Source organism: Haematobia irritans, chromosome 2 (genome assembly GCF_050003625.1).
Source record: "Haematobia irritans isolate KBUSLIRL chromosome 2, ASM5000362v1, whole genome shotgun sequence".
Classification (NCBI taxonomy): domain Eukaryota; kingdom Metazoa; phylum Arthropoda; class Insecta; order Diptera; family Muscidae; genus Haematobia; species Haematobia irritans.
Genome location: NC_134398.1, coordinates 15,405,230 through 15,423,674, shown reverse-complemented (window position 1 = coordinate 15,423,674; position 18,445 = coordinate 15,405,230). Strand labels below are relative to the sequence as shown.

The 18,445-nt window shown below is 29.1% G+C and overlaps 1 protein-coding gene across 1 annotated transcript; it reads left to right on the top strand.

The window, feature by feature from the left end:
• The first annotated feature begins 8,492 nt into the window (after nt 1-8,492).
• LOC142224470 (uncharacterized) lies at nt 8,493-18,206 on the top strand. Its single transcript, XM_075294243.1, has 5 exons — nt 8,493-10,166; nt 13,418-13,484; nt 13,623-13,817; nt 15,807-15,979; nt 18,147-18,206. Exons 1-5 carry the CDS (start codon nt 8,493-8,495, stop codon nt 18,204-18,206), a joined length of 2,169 nt encoding a protein of 722 aa, XP_075150358.1.
• Nucleotides 18,207-18,445: the final 239 nt, after the last annotated feature.

Here is an 18,445-nt window from a genome sequence, read left to right as displayed (position 1 = left end):
GTCAAAATTTAATTTCTATAAAAAATTTTGTTAAAATTTTATTTCTATAGAAAATTTTGTCAAAATTTTATTTCTATAGACAATTTTGTCAAAATTTTATATCTATAGAAAATTTAGTCATAATTTTATTTCTATAGAAATTTAGTCATAATTTTATTTCTATAGACATTTTGTCAAAATTTTATTTCTGTAGAAAATTTTGTCAAAATTTTATTTCTATAGAAAATTTTGCCACAATTTTATTTCTATAGAATTTTTTTCAAACTTTTATTTCTATAGAAATTTTTGTTGAAATTTTTTTCTGTAGAAAATTTTGTCAAAATTTTATTTCTATAGAGAATTTGTAAGGTACCTCTTAGTTGGAAAGGAATATTTTTTAGAATCTACAAACCAGCAAAAATTCTTCTAATCTACCAAACAGTAAAAATATCTACCATTGTTGGTAGAATTCTACTATCAACCGTGATTGTAATGCTAAAATGTGCCTTGTTTGTACATTTATTTCGACACAGAAAATTTGAATTTAACGGCTAAATTCGGTCATATGTAAACAAAGAAATCGAAAAGTCATATTAAGGCAAATTCAGTTACCATGGATCCCACGAAATATTTATGTGAAATACCAAAGAGGCTAAGTAACATAAAATAGCAAAAGAAAATTTGGGAGCTATTTCTAACTCTGTATTGATTTCAACCACACTGAAAAAAATATTTTCATATTTTCTTGTCCTTAAAATACGAATGCGAATTTTGCTTAGCATTGAAGAAGCGTTTTTTTTTTCCTTGTCCAGAAGACCATAAACTTGTCAATGAAGTCGTTTAGTCCTTATAGGTAAGTAATTAGACTTTAACGTGACTATCTTTGTATGAAAGAAAATTTTATTTCACTTGACTTTAATAATTCCGAGAAATTCTTCAAAAATAATGAAATCGTCTTCAAGTTTATTGACCTTTTGTAGAGCAAAGCAACATTCGTCAAACGTGTTGGGGGCTATATATAAAGGTTTGTCCCAAATACATACATTTAAATATCACTCGATCTGGACAGAATTTGATAGACTTCTACAAAATCTAAAGACTCAAAATTTATGTCGGCTAATGCACTAGGGTGGAACACAATGGTAGTAAAAAAAATATGGGAAACATTTAAATCTGAAGCAATTTTAAGGAAACTTCGCAAAAGTTTATTTATGATTTATCGCTCGATATATATGTATTAGATGTATAGGAAAATTAGAGTCATTTTTTCAACTTTTCGACTAAGCAGTGGCGATTTCATTTTTTTCGAAATCAGAAAAACATATATATGAGAACTATATCTAAATCTGAACCGATTTCAACCAAATTTGGCACGCATAGTTACAATGGTAATTCTACTCCCTATGCAAAATTTCAACTAAATCGGAGCAAAAAATTGGCCTCTGTGGGCAACTGAGTGTAAATCGGGCGAAAGCTATATATGGAAGCTATATCTAAATCTGAACCGATTTGGCTGATATTTTGCAAGTTTTTCGAGACTCATAAAATATTCGGATGTACGTAATTTGAGGAAGATCGGGTGAAAAATATATCGTCTTTGTGCCGAAACAGGACCCCATACCAAATTTTAGGACAATCGGACTAAAACTGCGACCTGTACTTTGCACACAAAAATACATCAACAGACAGACAGACGGACATCGTTAAATCGACTCAGAATTTAATTCTAAGCCGATCCGTATACTAAAAGGTTGGTCTATGATTACTCCTTCTTGGCGTTACATACAAATGCACAAACTTATTATACCCTGTACCACAGTAGTGGTGAAGTGTATAAATATTTTTTACTTGAAACATATCATAATTTCTACTTGAAGTCGAGTCTGAATTTGGAAATTAAACACGTCGTTAGCACGGTATTAATGGACTTCGATAGCATCCCACCAACAAAAAAAATTGGAAGTTCTTCTCAAGGCTCAACTATAAAAAAAAAACTTCCAAAGATAGTCCTTATTTTAACTGCGCAGGAAGTTCATTTGAATCAATTTTTTTTATAACCCGCTTTTTTCATATTTTTAATGGGAAATTTATATTTATTTGGTTCAAATAGGTTAAAAACATATTCATAATTAATAAAATGATACAAATTATTTAAACTTAGCCGAAAAAAATGTTAAATCATGTGCAATATTTTTTTGGTTGTTTGCTGACTGTCTATACACGTATTGAAATTAAGACATTTTGCAAATCACCTTATTCTATACTGGCTTGTTTCATTTCCATAGCAATGTCAGACATTAGCTACTATTAAAATGAGTTTATTTATGTTCGCTTACAATATTTATATATATTGCTGTTGTTTATAATTTTACAAAAAAAAAAAAATAATACAGATTAAACGTCATTGTAAAGAAAAGTAAGTAAAATAACAAATTAAAACAAATAAATGAATTTATTTAACACTTTAGACAAAACGTTTTGAAATTCTCTATCATTTATTTGTATCACTACCACATTGACCACATGCAAAAAGAGCATCCAGCTAAATAACAAAGGTAGGTTATTTTGTTATTCAGAAATGCAATTCTTATATTTTATATACTTTCAGGCTAGAGACAAGACAAAAAAACTCTGTATGTTCTAGATTGAAAAAATTTAGTTTATTTTAATAAATTTAGTCTCCGATAACATGTGGCAATATTTTTATACATTTCACCATAAAACGTTATGGAAAAAAGAAAAATAACATTATAGTAGAGAAGCTTTGATAGACTTAGAAATGTAAACATAACATAATTACTGAAATAGGATAAATTACAGCTGAAAAACTTTTTTGTGTTCGGTTCAAATTGGGATGGATGCGGGCCTTGACGGAGGCCGATTCTGACTGGTCGCAACCACGGTTGCTGGAATTGGCAGAATTCTACCAAAAATGGTAGATATTTTACTGCTTGGTAGATTGGTGGCTTTATTTATGTTGTGGTAGATTTTGCAAAGAGGAGAAATATACTTTTGACAAAATTATCTATAGAAATTAAAAGTTGGAAAAATTTTCTATAGAAATAAAATTTTGCTAAAATTTTCTACAGAAATAAAATTTTGACAAAATTTTCCATGGAAATAAAACTTTGACAAAAAAGAAGTAAAATTTGAAAAACTTGACAAAATTTTCTATATAAATAAATTTTTGACAAAATTTTCTACAGAAATAAAATTTTGGCAACATTTTCTATAGAAATAAAATGTTGACAAAATTTTCTATAGAAATAAACTTTTGACAAAATTTTCTATAGAAACAACATTTCGGAAAAACGTTCTATAGAAATAAAATGTTGATAAAATTTTCCACGAAAATTACATTTTGACAAAATTTTCCACGAAAATTAAATTCTGACTAAATTTTCTATGGAAGTAAAATTTTGATAAAATTTTCTATAGAAATAAAATTTTGACACAATTTTCTTTGGAAATAAAATTTTGACAAAATTTTCAATGGAAACAAAATTTTGACAAAATTTTCAATGGAAATAAAATTTTGACAAATTTTCTATTGAAATAAAACTTTGGCAAAACAGAAAGAAAAAGAATTTGAAAAACTAAAAATAAAATTTTGACAAAATTTTGTATAGAAATACAATTTTAACAAAATTTTTTATACAAATAAAATTTTTTGACAAAATTTTCTATGGAAGTAAAATTTTGATAAAATTTTCTAAGGAAGTAAAATTTTGATAAAACTTTCTATAGAAATAAAATTTTGACAAACTTTTCTATAGAAATAAAATTTTGACAAACGTTTCTATAGAAATAAAATTTTGACAAAATTTTCTGTGGAAGTAAGATTTTGATAAAATTTTCTATAGAAATAAAATTTTGACAAAATTTTCAATAGAAATCAAATTTTGACAAAATTTTCTATGGAAGTAAAATTTTGATAAAACTTTCTATAGAAATAAAATTTTGACAAACTTTTCTATAGAAATAAGCCGGCTATCAATGTAAAACCTTTTTTCGGAGGGTTCAAGTGTGGTTTTTGTTGGGTTTAATAAACTGCCTGAATTTATTCTGATAATTGGTTGATAGTTTTGCTGCAAGTAGAGGATGCTGATGAGGAATGTGGTAATTCCGAAACGTGCGTCCATCCAACCATCTTGCAGTCTATAGGGCTTTGCCCAAATAAATTTGACAAACATTCTTTTCCTCTGTTGGTTAAGCTACTCTTGTAGTTTAGTCAATGTATGGTTTTAAGCTGAAATAAAAAATAACAACAATGCTTAAAGAACAAAACCAACAATAACAAAACAAAACAAATGGAAAAAGAAATAAAATTTTGACAAACTTTTCTATAGAAATGAAATTTTGAGAAAATTTAAAATAAAATTTTGAGAAAAGTAAAATTTTGATAAAATTTTCTATAGAAATAAAATGTTGACAAAATTTTCTATAGAAATAAAATTTTGCCAAACAAGATCGTTATACCCTGCGCCACACTGTGGAACAGGGTGTTATAAGTTAGTGCATATGTTTGCAACACCCAGATAGAGACATGGTGTCTTTGGCAAAAATGCTCAGGGTGGGCTCCTGAGTCGATATAGCCATGTCCGTCTGTCCGTGAAATTTGGCACAAGTATGTGTTTTGGCTCAGAATAGAACCCTATGGATTTTGGAAAAAATCGGTTCAGATTTAGATATAGCTCCTATATATATATATATATATTTCGCCCGATATGGACTAATACGGTCCCAGAAGCCGGAGTTTTACCCCAATTTGGTTGAAATTTTGCATTAGGAGTACAATGAGTAGTGTAGTCAAGTGTGCCAAATTTTATTGAAATCGATTCAAATTTAGATATAGCTCCCATATATATCGTTCGCCCGATTTAGGCTCATATGACCACAGTGGCCAATCTTTTACTCCGATTTAATTGAAATTTTGCACAGGGAGTAGAATTAGCATTGTAGCTATGCGTGCCAAATTTGGTTGAAATCGGTTCAGATTCAGATATATCTCTCAAATTTGTTTTAAAAATGACTCTAATTTTCCTAAACTTCTAATACATATATATCGAGCGTTTGCGAAGTTCCTTAAAATTGCTTCAGATTTAAATGTTTCCCATATTTTTTTTACTAACATTGTGTTCCACCCTAGTGCATTAGCCGACATAGATTTTGAGTCTATAGATTTTGTAGAAGTCTATCAAATTCTTTCCAGATCGGGTGATATTTAAATGTATGTATTTGGGACAATCCTTTATATATAGTCCCCAACACGTTTGACGAATGTGATATGGTATCGAAAGTTTAGATCTACAAAGTGGTGCAGGGTATAATATAGTCCGCCCCGCCCGACTTTATACTTTCCTTACTTGTCTTTGTGTTAACATAGTTCTCACTATAAATCATTTTGTTCTCTTTCTATAAACTCATGCTTTATTGGGTTCCGGGGATCGTCGCCGCTTCAAGGAGTTATCTTCACTTACAGATCCATTGGCTTTACTAGCACCTTGTAATATTTCCTGCCAATCATTACAATTTGAATAAAGCAACATTTGTTCTACACAACTTCTAATTCCTCTGTGTTATCATCTCATACAGTTTTTGTCCAGCTTATGGGAGAAAGATTTCTGGTTCAGCAGCTTTATCAACTGTTCTCAGTTCAACAGATTTGTGTTTTTTTTTTCAGTCTCACAATTTCTAGAAAACCGAACTAAGCGCCATCTATTGAAACATTAAACATATTGAACATTAAACTACAAATCATCATATGTATGTATATGTATTTATATCTGGTAACATTGTCCTACATACAATTTAAATAAAAATGCATATGGTTCTTTAATTTCGTTCGTAGTATAGACACGTTTTTCACAAATTCCTACAATGAAGGTAACTAAGCAACAAATTTATATTTATTGTTTATTCCTTTGCACCACACCATACATAACAAATGGGTAAAGAGTAAACAAAACGAATACAAAGAGCACCTGTGAGAAGATGAAAAAAAAACAAAACAAAACACAGTCCATATAAATGGCATGAGGAAGGGGTTTGTAGGAAAATGGAGTAAACGACAACAACAATCAACATCCTAACTCAATATCTAGAATGCACGTACCTTAAAAAAACATTTGGTCTGGTTATTCTGGTTTCTCATACAAAGTGAATTCAAGGGAGAGAAAGAGAGAATCCCTACACAGGAAAATGTGTGAGAGGGTGCAGGGGTATGCATTTGCAATTGTGCACTTCCCACAACCTCCAGAAAGAAGATGAGATAAACAGCAATAGAAACTTGAGAATTACATAGATGTGTATGTACATATTTATACATATCACACGTGTGGTTGTTGATTCTTGTGTAAGGGGGTGGGGATGTATCAGCACTATGCCACTACTATAGGTGAATATATCGGTTTTGATTCTGGCGTACATGCACATAAACATCTATAAGCCCCTTTGGTATTATGCAATGTCTTTGATTCTCTTTATCTCTCACCATACACTCTAACACAGTGAGACGAACTTGCATGCGGTGAAAATTTTGTCAAAATTTTATTTCTATAGAAAATTTTGTTAAAATTTTATTTCTATTGAAAATTTGGTAAAAATTGTATTTCTATAGAAAATGTTGTCAAAATTCTATTTCTATAGAAAGTTTTGTCAAAATTCTTATTTCTATGAAAACTTTGTCAAAAATTTATTTCATTATAAAATTTTGTCACAATTTTATTTCTATATAAAATTTTGTCCAAATTTCATTCCTATAGAAAATTTTGTCAAAATTTTATTTCTATAGAAAACTTTGTCAAAATTCTATTTTTATAGAAAATTTTGTCAAAAATTTATTTCTATAGAAAATTTTGTCAAAATTGCATTTCTATACAAAATTTTGTCAAATTTTAATTTATATTTTGTCACAATTTAAGTTCTGTAGAAAATTTTGTCAAAATTTATATGAAAAAGAAAATGTTGTAAAAATTTATTCCGGTAGATAATTTTTTCAACATTTTATTTCTGTAGAAAATTTTGAAATTTTTTGTGATATACAGTTTGTCAAGAAAGTGTTTTGACAATGGGATAAAAATTATGTTTTGTTCCAAAATTAAATATAATGAAATTTTAAAAAAATATTTTATTATGTATTTTGCAAAGTATACATACGTACACAGATTTATATTTAATAAAATATTTAATATTTCAATTATTTCTAGAATTTGAAATATTTGGCAATGTCAAAAGATTTTCTTGACATACTGTATGTAAAATTCAAAAGTCAAAATTTTATTTCTAGAGAAAATTGTATCAATTTTTTTATAAAATTTTATTTCTATAGAAAATTTTGTCAAAATTATTATTTCTGTAGAAAAATTTGTCAAAATTTTATTTCTATAGAAAACTTTGTCAAAATTTTATTTCTATTGAAAATTTTGTCAAAATTTTATTTTTATAGAAAATTTTGTTAAAATTTTATTTCTATTGAAAATTTGGTAAAAATTGTATTTCTATGGAAAATTTTGTCAAAATTTCTATAGAAAGTTTTGTCAAAATTTTTATTTCTATGAAAACTTTGTCAAAATTTTATTTCTATAGAAAATTTTGTCAAAATTTTATATCATTATAAAATTTTGTCACAATTTCATTTCTATATAAAATTTTGTCCAACTTTCATTCCTATAGAAAATTTTGTCAAAATTTTATTTCTATAGAAAATTTTGTCAAAATTCTATTTTTATAGAAAATTTTGTCAAAAATTTATTTCTATAGAACATTTTGTCACAATTTCATTTCTATAAAAAATTTTGTCAAATTTTAATTTATAGAGAACAATTTTGTCACAATTTAAGTTCTGTAGAAAAAGTTGTAAAAATTTATTCCGATAGATAATTTGTTCAACATTTTATTTCTGCAGAAAATTTTTAAATTTTTTTTATATATATGAAATTTTGTCAAAATTTTATTTCTATAGAAAATTTTGTCAAAATTATTATTTCTATAAAAAATGTTGTCAAAATTTTATTTCTATAGAAAACGCTGTCAAAATTGAATTTCTATAGAAATTTTTGTCAAAATTTTATTTTCGTAGAAAATCTTTTTCAAAATTTTATTCCTATACAAATTTTTTTCAAAATTTTATTTTTGTAGAAAATTTTGTTTAAATTTTATTTCTGTAGAAAATTTTGTCAACATTTTATATCTAAAGAAAATTTTGTCAAAATTTCATTCCTATAGAAAATTTTGTCAAAATTTTATTTCTATAGAAAATTTTGTCAACATTCTATGTTTATAGAAAATTTTGTCAAGAATTGAAAAAATTAAAAATTAACAAATTTTGTCAAAATTTCATTTCTATAAAATTGTTTTTCAAAATTTGTATGATATAGAAACTGTTGTAAAAATTTATTCAACTATATAATTTGTTCAATATTTTATTTCTATAGAAAATTTTGTCAATTTTTTTTTATATAAAATTTTGTCAAAAAACAACCGGAAGGCACGCCGAATCAAAACATCCAATCATGACAATTTACACAAATATCAAGAATAATTACAATGCTCACACATATAAAGTCGCTAAAAATTACTCCAAAAGCCATAAGCAGTCAGCAAATCTCAAAAGTTCCATAACATTTCTTATAAAATGCAAAAAAGCTGGTATCATACCAAACTTCATTAACAATGCAACCAAACACACATATACCATTTTCAAAACACACAAAAACAAAAATATCCCGCCAAATATCGAGAGAACATTACACAGGTATACCTATAACTTTCACATGAAAATCTTAAAACTACTAATAGAGTATAAACACAAACAAATACACGAAAATCGACAAAACATTCAAACCGCGCAAACTCAACTGACACAGCTTTTATCACAACAAGATTTATCGTTGTACTTGGAGAGTGAAAACACTCTGTACAACAGCGTGACACACAAGAACAAAACAACACACATTAAAAAGCTAGATGTACTTAAACAACAACACAAAAAACAGCTTAACATTAGAACTCATAACGACTGGTTTGTGAATAAGACAGAGAAAGACATACCGAGAGAAGTGCAATGGATTCTCTCACTGGGTCCAAAACATGCTCTCCCGCATAACAATAAAAGTTTTCCACTATTACAAGTTATCGCCGAAGGAGAAGATTGTGTACAGACAATTGAGAGCAGAGAGGAACAAGAGATGGCGAGAACAAAATTGACAACATTGATAAACGATCATTTACGAAGATCACAAATGAGCTTAAGAGATAAATACATATCAAGCACAGTGGTACAGACACGACAATATTTAAAGGAAAATGATGACATTCTAATTCTTAGTGCTGACAAAGGGGGAAAAACGGTTGCAATGAATAAAATTGACTATGATCTAAAGATGAAAGAAATATTACACGATATGTGTACGTACAAACGAATAAAAATTGATCCCACCTCTAGACTCCAAACGAAGAACAACAAATTAGTGGAAAAACTTTACTACTTTAATATTATTACCGAACAAGAGAAAAACAAGTTGACAAGCAGGACCGCAGTAGCTCCAAGGATTTACGGACTTCCAAAAATACATAAGGAGAGCACACCATTAAGACCTATTTGTTCTTCGATAGACTCGCCATCGTACAATTTATGTAAATACATAGTAGGTATATTAAGAAATATAACACTTGACTCTAAATATAATGTTAAGGACTCTGCGGATTTTAAGACAAGATTGGAAAATATGACGATTGAAAATGATGAAGTTTTAATATCCTTTGACGTGGTGTCATTATTTCCAAGCATTCCGGTAAAGCTAGCAATTCAGACGATTGAAAGAAAATGGACCATAATTGAGCAGTATACGAACATGACGAAGGATTTATTCATAGATTTAATTACATTTTGTATCAAGGACACCAGATATTTTAAATTTGAGGACAAGATTTATGAGCAATTAAAAGGTATGCCAATGGGTTCCCCTGCTTCACCAATTGTAGCAGACATTATTATGGAGGAACTTTTAGACGAAGTATTTAAAAATATTACTAAACCACCGATATTAACAAAATACGTAGATGACATCTTCGCAATCATAAAGGCATCAGAAGTCGACGAAACACTAAAGGCCTTAAACTCATTTAATAGACAAATTCAATTTACAAAGGAATTAGAACAGGACAATAAACTACCATATCTTGACGTAATAATACATAGACAAGGAAACCAACTGAGACTAAATTGGTACCAAAAACCAACGGCTTCTGGGAGACTGCTCAATTTTTACTCTAAGCACAGTAAACGTATAATAATCAATACAGCGACAAATTTCATACGAAGGATATTTAATATTAGTGATCCAGAATTTCATTCTGAAAATGAAAATAAAATTAAACGAATTCTCCAAGACAACAATTTCCCACAACGAACGATATATCAACTCTTATCGAAAGTAAAAGCCAACCTACACAACAACCGAGAATTGACCAAGAAAAAGGATTCAAAAATATAGAAACCAGTGACATATATACCAAACTTCTCCGAGAGACTGTCCAAGTCTGACATATACAATAAAGAAAAATATCAACTCGCGTTAAAAACTACAAACACTGTCAACGGATTATTTAGTAAAACAAAAACAAAAATTAAGAATGAAGACCAACACAACGTAGTATATAAGATAAAATGCAACGGTGACAAATCCAACTTATGCCAAAAGACATATATTGGTACGACAATGACAAAATTAAAAACAAGATTGTCTTCACATAAATCGGATATAAAAACAACAGACAAACCAATGGAACAAAAAACAGCACTTGCGGCCCACTGTACATTGACTGGTCACAAACCTAACTTTAATAACGTAGAAATCCTATGCAAGGAAAACAACTACAGACGAAGATTTACTCTGGAAATGTTACACATAATTAACACTCCCACTAACGAGAGAATAAACTATAAAAAAGATATTGAGAACTGCGCGAGAATATATCGACATACGATACAAAAACACAGGAGAAAGTGATCACCAGTAGAAAACCAGACAGCGAAGTAACAAGACATCGGATAAAATGTAAATGACAATAGTTTAACTTAAATTTGTGAATTTTGTAATTAACTTTTGTTTAATTTTGTAAATTGTAGCCTTGAAAACGGTCTGACGAAGTCAACCGAAATATCGGAAAATAAAAAAACTAGAAACCAACAATTTCGAGTTTAATTTATAGACCTACAGCCGAGATTATGAGATAAAAATCATTAAAATTTTATTTCTATAGAAAATTTTGTCAACATTTTATTACTTTTCTTTTTATTTTTTTATTATTTTTCAATAGGAATTTTTGTCAAATTTTATTTCTATAGAAATTTTTGTCAAAATTGAATTTCTATAAAAATTTTGTCAAAATTGTATTTCTATAGAATTTTTGTCAACATTTTATTTCAATAGAAAATTTGTTCAAAATTTTATTTCTAGTTTTTCAAAATTTTATTTCCGGCAACCGTGCCGGAAAACCGTGTATGTACGAGCTATATCAATACTATGGCGTGACAGATATACACCAAATATCTCTTTGTGTATCGAAACTACCTCTACATTTCAAAATCGGATAAAAATGTCAGTAACTAGAAACCCCAGAATATCAAATTGGGAGATCAGCCTAGAAGGAGATTCTACCGACATAAACCAAGTTTGGCGTAGCTCTTAATGGGCGTAGAATACCTCTAGATTTTCAATTTCAGGCAAGTCGGATAAAAATTGCGATATCTAAAAGACCTAGAAAATCAAAGCGGGAAATTGGGGTATATGCCGGTTATGTCAAAAGATGGACTGATCTAAACAATATTCGGCACATCTACTTTTGGACCAAAAATGCTTCTAGATTTCCTATTGGAGCAAATTGTATAAAATTACAGCGTTTAGATGCCCAAGAATTCAAATCGGGAAGTTGTTGTTTTGTGGGGGCTACAAAAAAAATTATTTTTGGATGGATAACATGTTTATCGCAATGAGTTGTCCCATTTCAGCAAACTTATTTATGGTTGGCGGGAAGAGTTATTTTGTGTTTGGTGAGAAGAGGTAAAAATGGTCTAAAAATAAGGTGATCATATTTCATTTCATTTCATTTATTTGTTCATGAGATGATCATATTCCTGGTCATGAGATGATCATATTCCATCTCTACGTATATTGGAGGCTACGGCGTGACAGATAGACGGACATCGTTAGGTGGACTTAGAATTTTCCATCTCTACGTGTATTGGAGGCTACGGAGTGACAGATAGACGGACATCGTTAGATGGCCTTCGAATTTTCCTTTGATTAAGAATATACATACATTATATACTCGAAATTTAATATTTCGATGTATTATAAATGGAATGGTAAATCTGTACCTCCATCTCCTGCCTATAGTGGTGAGTATGAAAATCAAAAATACCGATTTTTAAGAAGCTTAGAAACACTCCGAAATGTTACCAGCATTACTGAGAGAGGATTCTCCACCAATTTTGGTATTGAACCCATATCCCTCCACTGACAATATTGCACCTCAGTTTCTCAATACTGTGCATCGACAATATTCCTTTCCTTGCATGCCTCTCTAAACTCTCTGGACCATATTTTCTACTTTTGCTCGTTTATTTGTACACTAAGCTTTATGCTCACCTACAAAATAAAAAAGAATCAACAACTCAAGCATTTATTCGATTTATCGCAAAGAAAACAAATAGCAAAAAAAAAAAACAATTTCTCTTTTTTTTTTTTGCTTTACAAAATAAGCACCAAAAGTCCAGAAAAACGATTTTCACAGCAACCAGCAATGGGAGAATCAAAAAAAAACTATATCGTTACGTGGTCTAGTGTTCTCATGTGTAATGGTCTAATGTAGCAAATGTAAACGAAAGTTTAAATATTTTCATAAGCTTTAACATTGGTACACCGTATTGAGAGAGAAACAAAAAACATTAAAAAAAAACTTCTCGAAATAAATATCCTTTAAATGTGTGCTTGAGTATGAAGCTTTATATGAGTGTTACGGTATGCGTGTGTGTGTGCGTATGGGTGTATATGCATTTAAATAATGCGAATACTTGTTATGTTTGTTACATTCAAAGTATGTTAGTGTGCGTAAAGTATTTAGCGCTTTTGTAAATAATTTTTGAAAATATTGCTTGCCAAAAATGTAATAGAAACTTTTTATATGGGGATATATTTTGCCAAATATAATTTTTTGTTTTTCAAAAACAAGTTACAAAAAACTACCCAAAACAAAACAAGTCTCATATTTTGTGATTTGGTGGTATTGTTGTCACATTGTTACTGTGGTTACCAATGCGGTTACATATGCATGAAGTTGTGGTTGTGTATTAGGGAATAACTTCAAAAACATACAAGTTGAGTTTTAATTGCAATCAAATTGGAATTTATGGATTAAATTCACTGATATACAGGAATCTGATTTTAAGAAGGCAAAGTGGACTCTATTTGCTTATAAAAGAAAAATGTATAGATTACATAGTAAGTAAAAAAATTGTAAAATATTTTTGTTTTTTAATCCACTCTGCTTCATTTTCGGTGTATTTTATCAAGCAACCAAATATGGATGTTAGCATTGCCAACTTGAAAAACCAATGAAAAATGTTTACATTTATCAAGTCGCCATGACAACTAGAATTTCCAGAGTTTTTAAACTGGCAATGCTGTCAACGAATGTCAGTATTGCCAGTTTGAGAAAAGCTACAAATATGTGTACTTTTAAAGGCCATCAAATACAAGAGAGCTTAACTATAAAATACCATAATCATTATACACATTGCCACTACTGTGGTGTAGGGTGTAACAACCCTACGGGTAATTGGTGCAAATCGACACTAATGGATCTATGACAGGACTACACCCTCATAAAAAATCGCTTCTGTAACATATACTCCCAAACATATTTTGCTTCAAGCATATACATTTTTGGGTATTGCCCAAACATTTATATGTTTGATCTCTTCCAATATATAATATGTTTGAAAGCATATTATTCTAAACAATATATGTTGGGTAGTCTAAGTTCCAAACATTTTGTATTTTTGCATCCAAATTCAATAATGTTGTCTTCCAAAAAACAATATGTTATTTTGTGAACATATAATATGTTTGGAAGCATTTTGCACCCAAAAATATTATATGCTTAAAAAAATTCTCCCAAACAATATTATGCTCAAAATTTTATTAATTTATTTATATATTTACAATCATAATGAATTATGAAAATAAACTGGTAATATAGGTGCTAACAACATAGGTTTTCGACCTGAATGCTCAAAATTTTGTTTCTGCCTAATTGTATATTCCCCCACATCTTTCTCACTTCCACGACATTTTTTAGTTCTTAGCACCTTTTTCTGTAATACAAACATTGTAGAAGAAATTATTCAATTTTTTTTATTTTAATTTTACCTTTTGCCGGACGGGGATTCGAACAGCGGACCACACAGTTTGTAAGGATCAAAGAAGTAGCTGATCAATTGCCCAAGGAAAAATAAAATGTTAATTTTGTAATAACAAGCAACAACCACCAACTTAATTCAATATCGCTCCCTGTTAAATAGCGCTCCAAGCTACTAAACACATATATGTTTATAGGCTATTTCTAAATTAATATATGTTTGCATCCAAGCATATTATATTTACAAACATTTTATGTCCCAAACATAATATGTTCTAACATATTAACATATATGTCCCAAACATGCTATGCTAGTTTATGAACATTATATGCTTGCACTCAAAAATATTGTGTTTAAAAATTTGTGTTCCAAACATATAATGTTTATAGCCAAACATATGAAAAACAGTCTTTTTCTGACACATAGATGGCGACGCTAATATTAAATGCATATTATTTTTATATACTACCAACCTTCAAATGATTCGTGTCAAAATTTGACGTCTGTAAGTCAATTAGTTTGTGAGATAGAGCGTCTTTTGTGAAACAACTTTTGTTATTGTGAAACAAAATGGAAAAAAAGGAATTTCGTGTTTTGGTAAAATACTATTTTCTGAAGGGAAAAAATGCGGTGGAAGCAAAAACTCGGCTTGATAATGAGTTTCCAGACTCTGCCCCAGGGAAATCAACAATAATTGATTGGTATGCAAAATTCAAGCGTGGTGAAATGAGCACGGAGGACGGTGAACGCAGTGGACGCCCGAAAGAGGTGGTTACCGACGAAAACATCAAAAAAATCCACAAAATGATTTTGAATGACCGTAAAATTAAGTTGATCGAGATAGCAGAAGCCTAAAAGATATCAAAGGAACGTGTTGGTCATATCATTCATCAATATTTGTATATGCGGAAGCTCTGTGCAAAATGGGTGCCGCGCAAGCTCACATTTTACCAAAAACAACAACGTGTTGAGCGGTGTTTGCAGCTGTTAACTCGTAATACACCCGAGTTTTTCCGTCGATATGTGACAATGGATGAAACTTGGCTCCACTCCACTACACACCTGAGTCCAATCGACAGTCGGCTGAGTGGACAGCGACCAAAAGTTCATCCACTCCCTAAACTTTTTCAAAATTCCACACAATAACAGTCCAATTACCAATTTTCCGAAAAACGAACATTTCAATTTTTTTCTAAACTTGGAAAAATTTAAAAAGTCGACTTTGTGGTTCTCATAAGAATGCCTAGTTAAGATGTTAAATTTTGCAAAACTCCACACAGTTAAAAAATCCAAGTTCAAAAATTAAAAAAAAAAAAAAAATTCAAAAGAAGCCAAATAATTTTTTTTAAATTTTTGGAAAAATTAAAAAGTTGACTCTTTGATTCTCATTACAATCCCTAAGTAAGAGAGAGATTTGAGTCGGTGTCACTCCAGATTTACTTCAAATCATTGGGCATTGAATTTGGCATAGAACAACCCTCTCAACGATTTACACTCTTCGAAGAAGTCGATGTGGATGGAGCTGAAATGAAACCCAGAAAACGGAAGCCAATAACATTTCGAGAGATGAGAAACGTATGCATTCTTATATTCGGTGGCATTCAAAGTGTACCAAACGATCCATGTTTCTGTCAAATCTACCGAGATTTCAAGAAAATTTTACCACAAATCTACAAAAAAAATTATTTCTATAGAAAATGTTGTTTAAATTTTATTTCTATAAAAAAAATTTTCAAACTTTTATTTTTATAGAAAATTTATCACAATCTTATTTTTATAGAAGATTTTGTCAAATTTTTATTTCTATAGAAAGGTCAACAAAATTTTATTTTTATAGAAAATTTTGCCAAAATATTATTTCTATAGAAAATTGTGCAAAATTTTATTTCTATAGAAAATTGTGCAAATTTTTATTTCTATAGAAAATTGTTGCAAAATATTATTTTTATAGAAAATTTTGTCAAAATTTTATTTCTAAGAAACTTTTGTCCAAATTTTATTTCTTAAGAAAATGTTTGCCAAATATTATATTTATAGAAAATATTTGCAAAATATTATTTTTATAAAAGATTTTATCAAAATTTTATTTTTATAGAAATTTTTGTCAAACTTTTATTTCTATAGAACATTTTTGATATAGAAAGGTTAACAAAAATTTTTTTTTATAAAAAATTTTGTCAAAATGTTATTTCTATAGAAAATTGTGCAAACTTTTATTTCTATAGAAAATTGTGCGAATTTTTATTTCTATAGAAAATTGTTGCAAAATATTATTTTTATAGAAAATTTTGTCAAAATTTTATTTCTAAGAAACTTTTGTCCAAATTTTATTTCTTAAGAAAATGTTTGCCAAATATCATTTTTATAGAAAATATTTGCAAAATATTATTTTTATACAAAATTTTATTTTATGGAAAATTTTGTCAAACTTTTATTTCTATAGAACATTTTTGCTATAGAAAGGTTAACAAAAATTTATTTTTATAAAAAATTTTGTCAAAATTTTATTTCTATAGAAAATTGTTGCAAAATATTATTTTATAGAAACTTTGCAACATTTTATTGATATAACAAATTTTGTCAACATTTTATTTTAATAGAAAAATTTGTCAAAATTTTATTTCTATAGAAAATTTTGTCAAAATTTTATTTCTATAGAAAATTTTGTCAACATTTTATTTCTTAGAAAATTATTTTTATTTTCTTTTTAGAAAATTTTTGCAAAATTTTATTTCTATAGAAAAATTGTCAAAATTGTATTTCTATAGAAAAATTGTCAAAATTGTATTTCTAAAGTGTAGAGAACAGATTGGTGGAAGTAACAGTTGTCTGTGAGTAAGGATAAGGGTTGCGATTGATTATGCGGACAAATAATAAAAAACACAGTGCAACACTAACAGAGACTAGTAGACAAATATAGACGACTTACAGAGTTAAACGTTCATTTATCATAAAATCTCAACAAAACACACAGTGGGGTAAATAGGAGATTGACGCAAGATAAATATGCCTTCACAAAATAAAGGCCTCGATATTTGAGAAGACAGCTGGAAAAGAGTAATTGAGCGAAAATTACAAACAAAAAAAAAACAAATATGTAAAATATACTGCTTATAAAAAGGAGGTCCCTCGTCATCGAGCTAAACGTGGAGTAGGGTAGCAGAAAGAGAGAAATTCACCTTTGTGGTCAAAATTGTATTTCTATAGAAATACAATTTTTTAGGTGTGTAAATATCCCTTGAATTGTAAATGAGTCAAATTTTGAATGTTATAACCTTTTTAGCTTGCACAAGACTACACCTACAACAAGAGAGAATTTACTCACAATGGATCGTATTAAATAACACGAAAATTAAAATTTTGAAAGAAATTGAATTTTTGTCAAAAAAAATCTACCAAAACATGAGGAATTCTACCAATCTACCAAACAGTAAAAAAACGACCGTGTTTGGTAGAATTCCACCAACTGTGTCAACCGTGATCTCCATCCATTGGACTTTTGTTGCTGGGGCAGTTTGGAGAGTAAGGTTGGTACCAAAAATGACCAAAGTGTCGCTCATCTCAAGTCGGAGCTTCGCTGAGATTGGGCTAAAATACTGCAGAGCTATTATGCAGCGTGATTGTTGTGCCAAACATATAGCTAATTCGAACGAATCTAAGTTGATTCTAAAATTTAATGTTGTCTCTGACATTTTTAGCTTTGAATTGTTATAACCTTTTTTGAATGTTATAACCTTTTTAGCTTGCACGGAACTACACGTTCAAGAAGGAAGAACTACTCTCCATGGGTCGTATTAATTAATTAAAACAAAAATTAAAAGTTTCGAAGAAATTGAATTTTGTTAAAATTTTATTTCTATGGAAAATTGAAGTAACTTTTAATTGGAGAGGAATGTTTTGCAAAATCTACCTAAAACTTCTTAAAACCGTCTTCTCAATTGTAAGTTAGTCCATACGGGGTATATATTAAACCAAACAAGTGAGGAAAGTCTAAAATCGTGCGGGGCCGACTATATTATACCCTGCACCACTTTGTAGATC

Excerpts from the sequence above, each read along its gene's own strand:
- LOC142224470 (XM_075294243.1), top strand. The coding sequence starts at position 8,493 with ATGACAATTTACACAAATATCAAGAATAATTACAATGCTCACACATAT. Across the intron at positions 13,485-13,622 it reads AAAAATGTATAGATTACATA|TCGCCATGACAACTAGAATT; the intron begins GTAAGTAAAAAA and ends ACATTTATCAAG. Across the intron at positions 13,818-15,806 it reads AGGGTGTAACAACCCTACGG|TAAGAGAGAGATTTGAGTCG; the intron begins GTAATTGGTGCA and ends ACAATCCCTAAG.